We start from the raw sequence: 13,816 nt of genomic DNA, 5'->3' as shown, positions 1-13,816 counted from the left end.
GCAGTAGCTGCTTTTGGCACGAATTCTGACTTCCAATGATGGCACAGAAGAGCCCACACCGTATGTTCTTTGGACATTTATTTACAGTCTTTATCCGATAGAGTTGGGCAATTATAAAGACATAAGCATAACTTGTGAACAGACAAAAAGGCTTCTCCTGCTTAAATTTATCCCATGAGAACAGAATACAAATGCCACCTATTTGCAGCAAGCAATTCATGAACAGGCTATCTAAAATATGAACAAACTATCTGGGCAAATACCAGCAACAAACTAATCAAAATCATGACCTATTTCTGAGTTGACAATAACAATAAAAAATGACTACAAATAAATAGTGGGTAATTTGTGAACCAAATAAAGGGCTATGGTTCTCACATATAAATTGCTGTCAATGAATAATTTAACCAGCTCTACTTAGAGTCATCAATTTATTAAGAAACCTCTTTAGCGCTATCTGACTGGAGCTGGCAGAAAGAAAGATCTCCACACAGAGTGAAAAAGCCAAGGGAAATCAGTAGTAAACATCTACGATTCAGGGTTTGATTCTCTAGAGCTTGACAGTATCATTTGTAGCCTGGACTTCAAACATGGCCATTCCAATCTGGTAACATTTTAAAGCCATTTTGCCCAGTAGAGGTGACACAATACATAAGGCAGTGGCAAATCAACATTTCTGTGTTTAAATTACTTAGTAAAATGGCTAACGTTTACACTATCCTTTCTTTTGATTCTGTATGGAAAATATTATAAATATTCTTATTCTGGCAAGAGCATATAAGAAGCATTCTCAGTAATAACATTAGCATGAATCCCAGAGTGAACATTAGACTCTCAAAGCCAAAACAATGCAATCTTTTTTCAGGCTTTGCAGCAAAATGTTTCATGGAAAGATTAATAATATAAACAATGTGTTCACTCAAGTAGATTTTCCTTTATCAGTGGTAATGGTCACTGTAAAAAGAGCAGAAGATAAGGTTATTCCTTTGATGATTTACTGCATAATTTTTTAAACAATGTTCATGATCATCACGTTGCTGGTCTTGGAAGACTGGTGTCTTCCAAGGTGCACTACTTCTAGACAGAAAAGTAATTGGAAACTGTCCATTCTTCAAACCTCTTAAAATGATACTGCAAAAGGCCAGGAGGACAAGAAGTTACAGGGAAGTAGTTTTAAAAACATTGTAGTGGAGCTTTAGGACTGTGTATAAACACACTATGCCTTTATCAAGGAAAGACAGAGAAACATAGCAACCATTTTCTTTTAATTTTGGTAATATCTTAACAGATGTGAAAGAGTTTTAAAACTCTCTGACTATTGCCTGCTACAGTGCGTATGCCCCATTATCTACCTGCACTCTGATTTTTCCTGCTGCTCTGTTTTTGAACTAGAAAGCATTAATACATACAAATAGTCTACCTACCACTTTCACACTTGAGTTGTGACTCAAATTATAACTATTTTGATCATTGTTATTATTGCATTTATATGGCAGTTTCTAGACTAAACAGGTGTTCTTAAGCTTACAGGAAATATCTAGAGCTTCTTTCTACAAAAACTATCTGCAGATTACTTTCAATAATCCCAACACACCTGAGACAATACAGTCAGAAATAGTGCCAAATTGGAAAGAAAAAAAAAATGCAGTCAATTTAAGCTTTGCTGCTCTCTTCACCATGTATGAAATGTATATAAGCATATATTTTTGCTTATAATGTTAAGGTTCATAATGTCAAGGTCCATAGCTTCACACTTACTGCTTATATTATGACACTACACTCATTAAGTATGAAAGCTGCACACTTTGATCAGAACCTGTAGTCTGCCAGGAAAATGACGACATTTCCTCCAAAATTTTGAAGCAAAACCACATATTCATTGCTTTTTTTTCCTTTTCCTTTTCCTTTTCCCTTTCCTTTTCCCTTTCCCTCTTTCTTCTTTTTAAGATCTTGGGTTGTTCCTTAGCAAAATGTGTCCTGTATGGCTAACAAAAACAAAAGTAAAAAGATAGTATTGTAACAAAAAGTGGAAGAATCAAATCTTGCACTACTTTGCATCAATTTACTCTCATCTAGTAAGACAAATGGGAGAAATACAAAATGTTTTGATAGCATTTCCACAATGAATGTCATGCATACTCCAAATCACTTCATGAGGTAAGGACTAATCTCTGGAAAATCTGCAACATCAGGGAGGGCTTCAACAGAAAAAATGTTACATTTGTGTAGATTTAATACCTGTTATTCTCCTGCTGTAGGCAAATGTATGAAAAATCCATCTGCATTTTCCGTTTGAAATTTCTTTGTGAAACCTCCACGTGCCTTCATAATCATTATTTCATGTGTATCATCGTTTATTTTTTAATCATTATTCTTTCCATTGCTATGCATATTTTTGAGGTCTTAAGAGGGAAAAAAAATGCTACCTTCCTGAACTTCTTGGTACAGCTTCCATAACTTACTCTGGTCATCTTTAAGTCTCAAATAAAACCTGTCTTTATGGTACAAAAATTCAGGCTCAGTTCAGTGAAAAGCCCGCTCTTAGCATAGAGATAAGCTATGCAACCAACAGTAAATATTTCTTCACGTTTCACTAGATCTTTGTAAGTTAGCTATACCCCAATTTCATCAGTGCTAAAGCATAAATTACCGTAATCAAGATCCACCACCAAGCATATATAATTTCTGCTCAGGATACAGAGGGTATATATTTTGCCCACTGAGAAAAGTACTAAGAAAACATGGGATTTTTTTCCACCATTTTTAAAATATGACCTTGAAATTCATTTTCAGACAATGTCAATATTATTTTTTCTGAATTCTCAAAAGCCAGCAACCAGAAACTGGTTTCAGAATACCCTCAAACTAATCTAAGACAACAAATCTAAGAATTTTCTTATTTGTTCCAATAAATCAATACATTTTGTAACAACCTTCTAAATAAAGGCTACTTGGAGTATATTTTCTCAAGCTTTTGCTCTTGTTGCAGTATCCTGAAAAATGCTTTGGAGACCTTTTTTACATTAGCAAAGTTTTTAATCGCAGGACACCTAGGCATGTAAACTGAAAAGGAAAAAAAGTTAAATGGAGAAAGAAAAAGGAGAGGAGAAAAGGACAAAAAGACAGACGAGAAGAAGGGGAAAGTACACAAAACTATGAAATGTGTAACACCATTTTGTTTTTACTTTTTTGAAATTTAAAAAGTAGTCAGAACTAGTCAGATCATTCACTAACCTGCTCCACCTTTAACCTATTATTAGAGATAATTTGTAGTTCAGAACTTCTGTGAATTCTTTCCTTGACTTTCATTTCTGAACCACTGAAAAATGTTTCAGAGATTTCTGCCTGCCTAAAGACAGCATCACTGTGCTAGTTCTAAGCAACAGAAAATGTGCAGGAATTGATATATCCCTTCTTTCTCTGTTAGAAGTCAGGGCAGCAGAAGATTAAGATGTGTTTCCAAAGTAGTAGAATATATTTTTGATACCAGCAGTAGCTGTTAAATCCCAGCACATCAGAATCTCCAGAAGAATGATGACTTGGCAGAGGTTTAAGAAATGAAGACTGTTTACACAGCAGATTAATGCATTTGTTTGCTTATTCCCAGTCTCTCCTTAAGTAACATTATCTCTACGTAAGACTTAATGAAATTAGAATACACTTTTAATACTGTCAGGGTTATTCTCCTCTGTCATACCTGTAATTCTGATAACAGGTTGGAGAAGTAGGTGAATGTGAGATGAGGGAAGAAGGAATTTTCTCTTAACTACTGCCTATCTGCTTCAAATAATAGGATTTTTGCTTTGATTAACAAAGACAGAGCATTCATTTGTATTCAATCTAATCTATATGTTTACCTTTCCACTGAATCAGCTTCATGAATGTTAAGAGGCAATTTTGTAAGAATGCTGCAATGAATTAAAACTACAAAAGTTAGGCAGAATACATCCCCCACAGCATGGGTTGGATCCATCCTGCTTTATGGCAGTAGGTATAAATTCCTTACCACCAGTTATCAGGAGTTGAACGTATTTCCCTTTTGGCACCAAGTAGTACAGTGACATCTATTCTCACAGGATTGTTTAAAAATGCAGTTTAGCCCAACCAATTTGCATACTGTACTGGAATGTGACAGACAGGATAATTCAGGTTGGAACGGATTTCAGGTGGTCTCAAATCCAATCTCCTGCTCAAAGGAGAACTAGTTGTAACATAGACTGGGTAGCAGTCTAGTCTTGAAAACCTTCGAGGGTGGAGACTGCACAACCTCTCTGAGAAATCTGACCCATCACTTGACTTGCCCAGAGAAGCTGTGGATGCCCTGTTCCTGGAATTGTTCAAGGTCAGTTTGGATGGGGTTTTGAGCAACCTGGTCTGGTGGGAGGTGTCCCTGCCCATGGCAGGAGGGTTGGAATTAGATGATCTTTAGTTCCCTTCCAACTCAAACCATTCTATGATTCTGTGGTTTTAAAGTCAGTGCTGGTTTCCACAGTTAACACCATTGCCTTCTAGTTTCTGTTGTTTATAGAAGCAGTGTTGTCTTGGTAATCTTTTACCACATGCAGTTTAGGATGCAAACTCTGCACTAACTGTCACAGACCTTCTACACAAGATAATCTAACTCTATGGAGAACTAAGGTCCTGCATCATTACCACTATAATGAAATTAAAGTGACTTGCACACCAAAAAGGTAGAAATACTGTCATTTCCCCCAGTTCATAAGATTTTAAGAAAACTACACTGTGTATTTTGGTATACTTGAGTATTTTTACACTACCCTCACGTATTGTAGGTATGGTACTTATATAAAAATATGAGGCTCATTTTCACTTCTACCAATCAGCTAATGTTTCTGAAAAGTAAGTATTAATGTTGGTTTGTTTTTTTTTAAATAAAGCTTAGTACTTATGCTCAATTGGGAGTGCACACAGAAGGAACGTTAACAACAAAAAAAAAAACAACAAAAAACTGCAGTTGGGTGAAATCAAAGTGAAATAGAATTTGCTCTATCAGAAAAAAAACTTCCATAACACTATTTTGTTACTTATGTTTCTTTATCGTACAGTTTCTCACATTCATGCACCACACACTTTCTGATTACATAAAAGCATGTACTGGTGTCAGACTAAAGATTCAGCTACCATAGAATCCTACTTCCATAAATGACTGAAAACAGAAGTACAGAGAAGAATAAATGTAAAGGGCAAGTATATATCATAAGGAATATACAAGCAACATATTTTCAGCAGCAAGAAGGATGCATAAAAAGAACTTGGAACTGTTATTGAATACACATTATTAATGAACCATGAAACTTGAAATTTTATATCCTCACTTTTTGAATCAGACATAAAAGGAAAAACAGTAAGAAAAACTGAAAACAACCAGAATTGTGACAAATTACATCATTCTCAATGCTGTCATTATAATGTAAATATCCTACAACACAGTGACAGTGTCTTCATATAAAACCGAGTACATGTTTCTGTAATTCAGTTTCTGTCAGATCGCTACAGTACAAACTGCACTTAGAATAGGCATGATTTCGCTTAAAAGGCTATGACTTACCAACCAGCAGGTTGTTTCAACGACAACTGGCCAAATCCAAGTACAGTTTTAACTTATTAAAGACTTTCAGGTTACTGCCTTCTTTCCAGGAGCACAATTAGAAAGATTTATCTACCAGGATAATATGACAAGAAATACTGTCCCACCCAAATGCGCCAAATTACTCAAAAATCTCTTCAGACTCAAAAAGAAATAATCTTCACTGAAAAGAAAAAAAAAAAAAAGAAAAAAAAAAGATATAATGTTTGCAGGGGAAAAATAAATCACGTATTGAACCACAATGCACAATTTTCCGTACTGTTTAATATCTTCATCGATGACATAGACAGTGGGATCGAGTGTACCCTCTGCAAGTTTGCAGATGACTCCAAGCTGAGTGGTGTGGTTGATATGATAGAAGGAAGGGATGCCATCCAAAGGGACCTCGACAGGCTTGAGAAGTGGGCCCACATGAACCTAATGAGGTTCAACAAGTCTCAATGCAGGGTGCTGCACCTGGGCTGGGGCAATCCCGGACATGAGCACAGACTGGGAGAAGAACTCATTGAGAGCAGCCCTGCAGAGAAGGACTTGGGGGCTCTGTTAGAGCGGGTCCAGAGAAGGGCCACAAAAATAATCAGAGGGCTGGAGCACTTCTCCTGCGAAGAAAGGCTCAGAGAGCTGGGGCTGTTCAACCTACAGAAGAGAAGGCTCCGGGTGACCTCATCGCAGCCTTTCAATACTTAAAAAAATACTTATAAAAAGGATGGAGAAGGACTTTACTCAGGTAGATGATGATAGGACAAGGGGGGATGGTTTTAAACTAAAAGAGGGAGATTTAGATTAGAGGTTAGAAGGAAATTTTTCACTCAGAGGATGGTAAGGAACTGGAACAGGTTGTCCAGAGAGGTTGTGGATGCCCCATTCCTGAAGGTGTTCAAGACCAGGTTAGATGAGGCCCTGAGCAACCTGATCTAGTGGGTGACATCCCTGCCCTAAGGCAGGGGCGTTGGAACTAGATGATCCTTGAGGTCCCTTCCAACCCAGGCCATTCTATGATCCTGAGGTTCCTGATAAGTGATAAGCCACAGAATATACAATTTTCAATAATAAATCATATTTAAGAGTGATCAAAATGATTCAGTTTCTCTATAATTGATGTGATGATTATGATGAAATTCTATAGAAATTGACCTCATTGATTGCAAGAACAAATAACTAGTTGTATAAGATTTTTCTTCCACATGTTGATCAACAGATTATTTCTTTAATTTTTTTTTTATTTGGTGCTTACTCACTATGAGACTAAAAAGGCACACTAGTAAACCACTGTTTAGATGAGATATCCCCTGCTAATGTGCTTAGAACTAACTATGTGAGAATTGCCCTAAGTTTTCTGCCACAAAGCTCTAAACATGTTACTCCAACCTAATATTTCAGTATCAGTTAGGGACACCATTCTTCTGCAAGATCAATTCTCTGACACCTTCAGTGGTTTTAAGAAGCTTGAATGAAATTTTAAACCTAGAAAGCAATACTTCTAATCAAGACAATTTTAGTCAGAGAACTGAAGCAATGTATGAACCTTGAGTGTGATGGTACCCTTAACTACATAGAAAAGAATAGAAGAGAGAAACTTGTCAATTCGTGTTTACAGAATTTCCGGCCATTCACTCCCTTAGTGGCATATATACTTCATGCTTTCAAAGAACTGTAAAGACACCAACATCTAAGTTCACAATATTATATAAACCAAGACACTGCAAACTACTGAACTCATTTACTCAGAAAATGTAAAGGCAGAGATAATGCTTCCATAAATGAAACAACAACAAACTGTTGTTCAAGGTGTTACACACGCTGCCAAACTGATTTACAGACCATTAAAATTCACAGACCTCACACTTTTGCAGTTATCACAACAACACAGAGTTCATACCTGTGGCAAGATAGATGATATGGAAGAGCATGTCCTTGCCCTGCACAACATCCACAACCACATGAGAAAATCGGCTATTGTCTTCCATGAAGTAAGGAATTGGAATAACTGGTTGAACGACTTCATGCATTAAGAAGAATTTTTGAGCATCCTGAAGATTCCTCTCAGTCAGATTCACATACAAACCCTGGTCCATGGTGCCGCACTGCAAACACAGAAAAGTAACGTTACCATATGCCTCAACCATAACAACAGATTTACTCTCTGAATTAGAACATAAGAACATGAATACCAAGACTGTGTATTATAGCGACACTTTGGAATTCCACATTCATGGCACATTTCGGTGCTGATCAGACTGTTCACACAGTGACTGAGGAAGCTCCACTTTCCTGAGGCAGTACTAAGTGGACTCCCTAACTCCAAGCAATATGAAAGGGCACCAGACTGACTACAGATGGGTTATAGTAATATTTGGCTATAACTTATGCACACAGGACAGCAAGAAGAAAAGCTACTATCGGAAATTTCTGACTAGTTTTCTTCACAATCTACACAGACACAGTGCTAAAGGCATTACAAATTTTCAAAGGAAATCTCTATCACAGCCAGGGTCTGACAGGAATCCCAGGTCACAGCACAGTTCTCCACAGTTCTATAAGCTTCTTCAGACTTTGTGTTCGTTAGCCAAGAATGGACAGAATAGAGTTCTAACTATAAATCTTACTAAAAATGTTATCCATAGCAAAGATATGTTTGCTTTGGAACTGACCATATTGTATATATAAAATTTGTACTAATTTCTGTGTATTTATTCATCACATGCACAAATTCCAAACACAACTAAACAAAGCAAGATAAGCAGCAATTAATTTTAAAAACTTTGTGTTTAGGTCTTCAACTAACTGAGGACACTAGATATATGCTTAACATGTGTGAGTATGTAAACATCTTCATGTTTACTCATACACAGATGCATTAGAGAAGTAAAACAGTACTTCACAACATTTATCAAACATTAGTGATGTGAAAGGATACTCAAGTCATATTTTTTCACTCTATTCCACTTTTAGGACCAGCTTAACAGCTTTGTCAGTGACATGGACAGTGGGATTGAGTGCAAGTTCAGTAATTTGAATGATGACACCAAGCTGTGTGGTGTGGTCAACACACTGGAGGGAAGGGATGCCATCCAGAGGGACCTGGACAGGCTTGAGAGGTGGGCCTGTGTGAACCTTATGACGTTCAAAAATGCCAAGTGTAATAAGGTCCTATACATGGGTCAGGGCAATTAGGAAGGGAAGTTATGGATCCCCCTTCCCTGGAAGTGTTCAAGGCCAGGTTGGATGGGGCTTTGGGCAACCTCGTCTACTGGAAAGTGTCTCTGCCAATTGCAGGGGGGTTGGAACTAAATGATCTTTGAGGTCCCTTCCAACCCAAACCATTTTATGATTCTAGGATACTATGTCATAAATTGCACTATAAATCACTATATGAACTAAATCATACAGTCTGCAAAACCCTAGAAGTTATTTTTTCATCATTGCTGTGTTAGCAATCTGGAATTAAGTGATCACTCCAAATATAGATTTTATTTTTTTAATTCAATCAGTAATTCCATAACAAGAGAACCTATGAGGACGAAAGACAACTGACAGGAAACAACTATTTTTCTTGCTCTATGAGCACCCTGCATGCCACACCACTGACAAAAATAAATAAAATAAAATAAAATAAAATAAAATAAAATAAAATAAAATAAAATAAAATAAAATAAAATAAAATAAAATAAAATAATAATAAAATAATAATAAAATAAAATAAGCATGCCAAAGAAGAATTCTTCTGATTATATCAAGCTAGAAAGATTCCAGCTAGAATGCTCATAGTACACTGAAATACATATTGTCCTTGGTCTTGCAATGGAAGATGTCCTGCATAAGGAGAAAAGTAACAAGCTCTGGAAAGAAACAGTGTTGTTCAGGACTGGGACTCCAGTACTATTCTAATCTGGAAAATATTTCAATTAATACATCATTACATCCAGCCTTGGAAATAAAATGCTGAATGTAATTATCACCACCCAGCAGTAGAGTTCCTTCATAATCACGTGCTTCTGTCTGTTACTGCTGAGTAGCTGAATACTCTGAGGATAAATCTAATTCTCCAACTACATAAACAGAACTTCTTATATTTTACCATACCCATGCTTCCTCCTTTTGGGGAAGGAAATCACAAGTTCAGCCAGAGTACGTATCCTCTCTACATGCAGTATGTACTTTAAAGCACTGTGAAATCTTAAAAAGGTTACACCTAGCTCTAAGCATTAGACTAGCTTCTGGTATATGTCGGCACTGCACTTATGGAGCCAAAAATCTAACTGAAAGTTCAAATGAATAAAAGATAGCACCTGCGAAAAACAGAAGTTCAACATCACTAATGATACCTAGAGATCAGTTAACATGAATTGGCATCAATACTGTGTTGTAAAAGGCCACGTTACAGCTCTTTAAACTAGTGCTAGCCTACGAAGCTGTTGCTCTGTGAGATACGATAGAAATGTTGCTGCTCTTGTAAATTTGATAGAGAAAGTACCAGTCATATTAAAACCAGCCAGATTCTCCAAACAAGAAATTTCAACATTTCACTGCCTGGACTGGGAATTAGAGATGAGTACTGACAGTACAATATAGATTCCAACTGTTTTTACATAGCCATTGGACTGTTAGCTTCATTTGTATGCACCATTCTGTATGGGGTGCTTTTGCAATAATTAGACTCATTAATAAAGGTTTCGCAGGGAGACATTAATAACTTGCATTTGACTTTCATTTAGTCAGAAAGAAGATTTTTACATACAAGCCTTTCTTCAGGTTTCTTTTTTCAAAAGTATAGCCTCACTTAGATCTTCTTAAAATCATTATTCTGACAACGTAAGTATTTCTACAAAATGTAAAAAGTTATATACCAATAATAGCCTGCTTCGGCAATATGGCTCACTTAAATGGTATTTTGTCACTTGGGGATAATGCCAAACACACTACTCAGAAAAGGTAACAGGGCTCTGGCCTGTATTCAGAGCATATTCAGTGCTTTATTTTCCTTTGCTTGCATAAATCAGGGCGTAATTAAAACTACCTACAGTCCCTGGTGGATGGTTCTGTTTCATGCTTGCAGAGAGCTCATGACCTTAACAAGACAGGGAAGGCTGTTATAGAAGCAGCACTAAACCCCTGAGATTGTATCGAGATTAAAGGAAGGGTGAAAGGCAGATCCAGATTTAAATATTGTAGTGAAAAGTTATTGGTTTTAATCACTATATTAAAGTAGTTTTCCTTCTATTTCCCTTGCCAGCATGGCTCTCACTATAATTCTCCTTGTGGGAGTAGTGACCGTGCAGAAGAATAAAAATGCTGTATTGGGTGGCAAGGGCTTGGTAGCAGGAGAGCTGGAGTGGCCTCTGTGAGCAGAGCCCAGCAGCTGCAACAAGTCAGATCAGAGCCAGCTCCAGCAAGCTCCAAAAGGGACCCAGGCAGGCAGCAGCAGTTCCCCTGCAGCCTGTGTAGAGGCCCCTGGTGGAGCAGGCTGTCCCCCTGCAGCCCATGGGTCCCACACGGAGCAGATCTCCACGCTGCAGCCCATGGAGGAGCCCCCGGTGGAGCAGGTGGATGTGGCCTGGAGGAGGCTGCGGCCCATGGAGAGCCCCCGCAGGAGCAGGCCCCGGGCCGGAGCTGCAGCCCGTGGAGAGGAGCCCACGCAGGAGCAGGGGGTCTGGGGGGAGCTGCCGCCCGTGGGGGACCCGTGCTGGAGCAGTTTGCTCCTGGGGGATGGATGGACCCCATGGTACGGAGCCATGTGGGAGCAGTTCTTGAAGAGCTGCTGCCTGTGGGCAGCCCCCACAGGCTCAGTTTGGGAAGGACGGCATCCCGTGGGAGGGACCCCGCGTGGAGCAGGGGCACAGAGTGACCCTGAAGGAGCAGTGGAGAAAAAGCATCAGGGACTGACCGCAGCCCCCATTCCCCTTTCTCCTGCACTACTCAGGGGGAGGAGGTGGAAGAGGGTGGATGTTTTCTCTTTTTTTTTTTTTCTAAGTTCTCACTCTTCAAGTCTGTTATTACTTGGCCATAAATTATATTAATTTCCCTTATGCTGAGCCTGTTTAGCTCATGACAGTAATTGAGCAATCCCCCTGTCCTTACCTCAACCCAATGAGCTTTTTATCATCGTATGTTCTCACCCTGTCCCATTGAGGAGGGGGAGTGACAGAGTGGCTCTGGTGTTTGGCTCCCAGGGTTAAACCACAACAAATGTGTGCATATGTGCTTACCTGAAATATCCTTTTATTTTTGTTTAAGAGTACCAGTGACTGACCCACCTTGAAGTAATTAGTTTTATGCTGTCAGCCAGCTACAGATCATTACATGCTCTGAGGCTGACAAGTTCAAATAAGGAGCACAACACTTCACAAATTATTTTAATCAGACTCTTCACAAGCATGGACCACCTTGCACAGAGAAATATACACAATGGTAACCACTCCTTTTTTCCCCCCATCTTCTCCCCCTATCATTTTTTTCTGTGAAACAGTGTTTCCTTTCCAGATTCTAATAGCACAAATGCAGTGTAAAGGAGAATAACAAGTTGATTATATTTGAACCAGGAATTAATATTATCTTGACAGATAACTACAATGCTTCATTTTGACAGATTAAAGTTAAGATTTTTTTTCTCCTAACCTTCAAAGCACATCCTCTTTCCAACTCAAATTATTTTGTGAAAAGATAAAATTAAGGATGTTGAAATAGGGGGGAATTCTTAAGCTTTTTTTCCATTTATTTATTTATTTTTAAATTTTAACGTCTTAGGCTACAATATACTGGGAAACTCTGGAGTTACTTAAGTACGAGACACACAACATTCTGAAACAAACCACCACTTGTAAACTATTGTCCTTCTCCCACATATCTGTACCTGAAAATTAGGGTTAGGATTGGGATATGGAAGCCAAGCAGAGCGAGAGTTTTCCTGGTATTTGAAGGGTCCATTAAAAGCCTGAGTTATGGCACTCAGGTTGAAAACGCAAACTGCCGAGGCTGCTATGCTGTTCCTGCAAGAGAAATATAAACATTAACTTAAATAACAACATTATGAAGTTAATTTGCTGAAAAATAGATTAAAAAATATATATATTCTCCTTTACTAATTCTCCAATCCTTCAAGTAATTAACAAAACTATTACGATCACCCAGGAGACAGTATCTCAAGATAAAGATACATGATGTGCTGACATTGGACTTAATTTTTGGTCACCCTTGCCAAGTAGCTCATATGGGAGAAACTTCATACTTTGTGCTGCTACTCTAGTACAAGAAGGCCATACTTTATTCCCACATATAATCACATGCATCAAGGACATCTTTCTTCTAGTTTCAAAGCTCAGGATAACATTCTTCTTGGGGCTCATTAATGGTTCTTCTATGTAACCAATGACAATACAAAGAGGTAAGGATTTTCATCTTATGGCATATTTCTGAACCCTACAGAACCCCTGGGTAAGAAACCTGAACAAAAATCCCATCTTCCAAATGATGATGTACAGCAACAAAAATGCAAATTCCAGAAACCCATCAAGGGAAAACAACTTGGATTGCATACTTTACGAGATCTCCTGTTACAGGAATAAACAGCAGCCAGGCAAAACATACAATTTCCTGTTCTTGTCTCGAAAATGTGACAGATTTCACGATAAAGCAATTCTGCGTGGTGTAAACAATATAACTCAGTGACTCCAAGATCTCTTAATGTGGAAAATTGCATTGTTCTTTTCCACAATATGAAATAAAGATATAGATAATTAAGGTGGCAGTTGCACAAATTTGCACCGCAGGTAAAACAGCTGACAATTGATCCACAAAGCTTTCTTCTTTTTATTTTTTTTAAGCTACCGTGCATTTTACACAAGCCTTTAGAAAACCTACTATAGAAACTCCGAAATGATGGAGAGAAAAAATAACAAATTTAACAAAACTTTTCAAAACTGAAAAAAATAGTTAGGATATATGGATTTAACAGCAGGACAAGAGAGAAATTTCCTTGTTTATGTTTGTCACCCTTATTTCAAAGAATCCCCAAAACCTGAAGTTTTGTGCTAGTACTTTCTGCAGAATCAATTATTGATAGAGTTGATAATTCCAGGCCTATATAAACTATCATTAAAGACAGCTTACAAATACTATTAACAAATATCAAATTCTTCTTGAATTTCCTCAAGTCCTTAAAGGACATCAGACTGATGCTTGTAAATATTCAGATGGTCTGAAAGAAATAAA

General features: G+C 37.8%; 1 protein-coding gene across 1 annotated transcript in view; it reads right to left on the bottom strand.

Moving 5' to 3' along the window:
- Positions 1–13,816, bottom strand: part of SEMA5A (semaphorin 5A) — a 237,658-nt gene that overhangs the window by 113,107 nt on the left and 110,735 nt on the right. Inside the window, exons 9-10 of the mRNA XM_080582364.1 lie at positions 12,459–12,594; positions 7,488–7,692 (exon numbers count right to left, since the gene is read on the bottom strand). Of these exons, the coding sequence (XP_080438490.1) occupies positions 7,488–7,692; positions 12,459–12,594 (341 nt within the window). The remainder of the gene's footprint in view (positions 1–7,487; positions 7,693–12,458; positions 12,595–13,816) is intronic.

The sequence above is a fragment of the Anser brachyrhynchus genome (genome assembly GCF_964034855.1).
Source record: "Anser brachyrhynchus genome assembly, chromosome: 2".
Taxonomy (NCBI): domain Eukaryota; kingdom Metazoa; phylum Chordata; class Aves; order Anseriformes; family Anatidae; genus Anser; species Anser brachyrhynchus.
The sequence above is the reverse complement of the archived record's forward strand: the minus strand, read 5'-3'. Positions and strand labels throughout refer to the sequence as shown.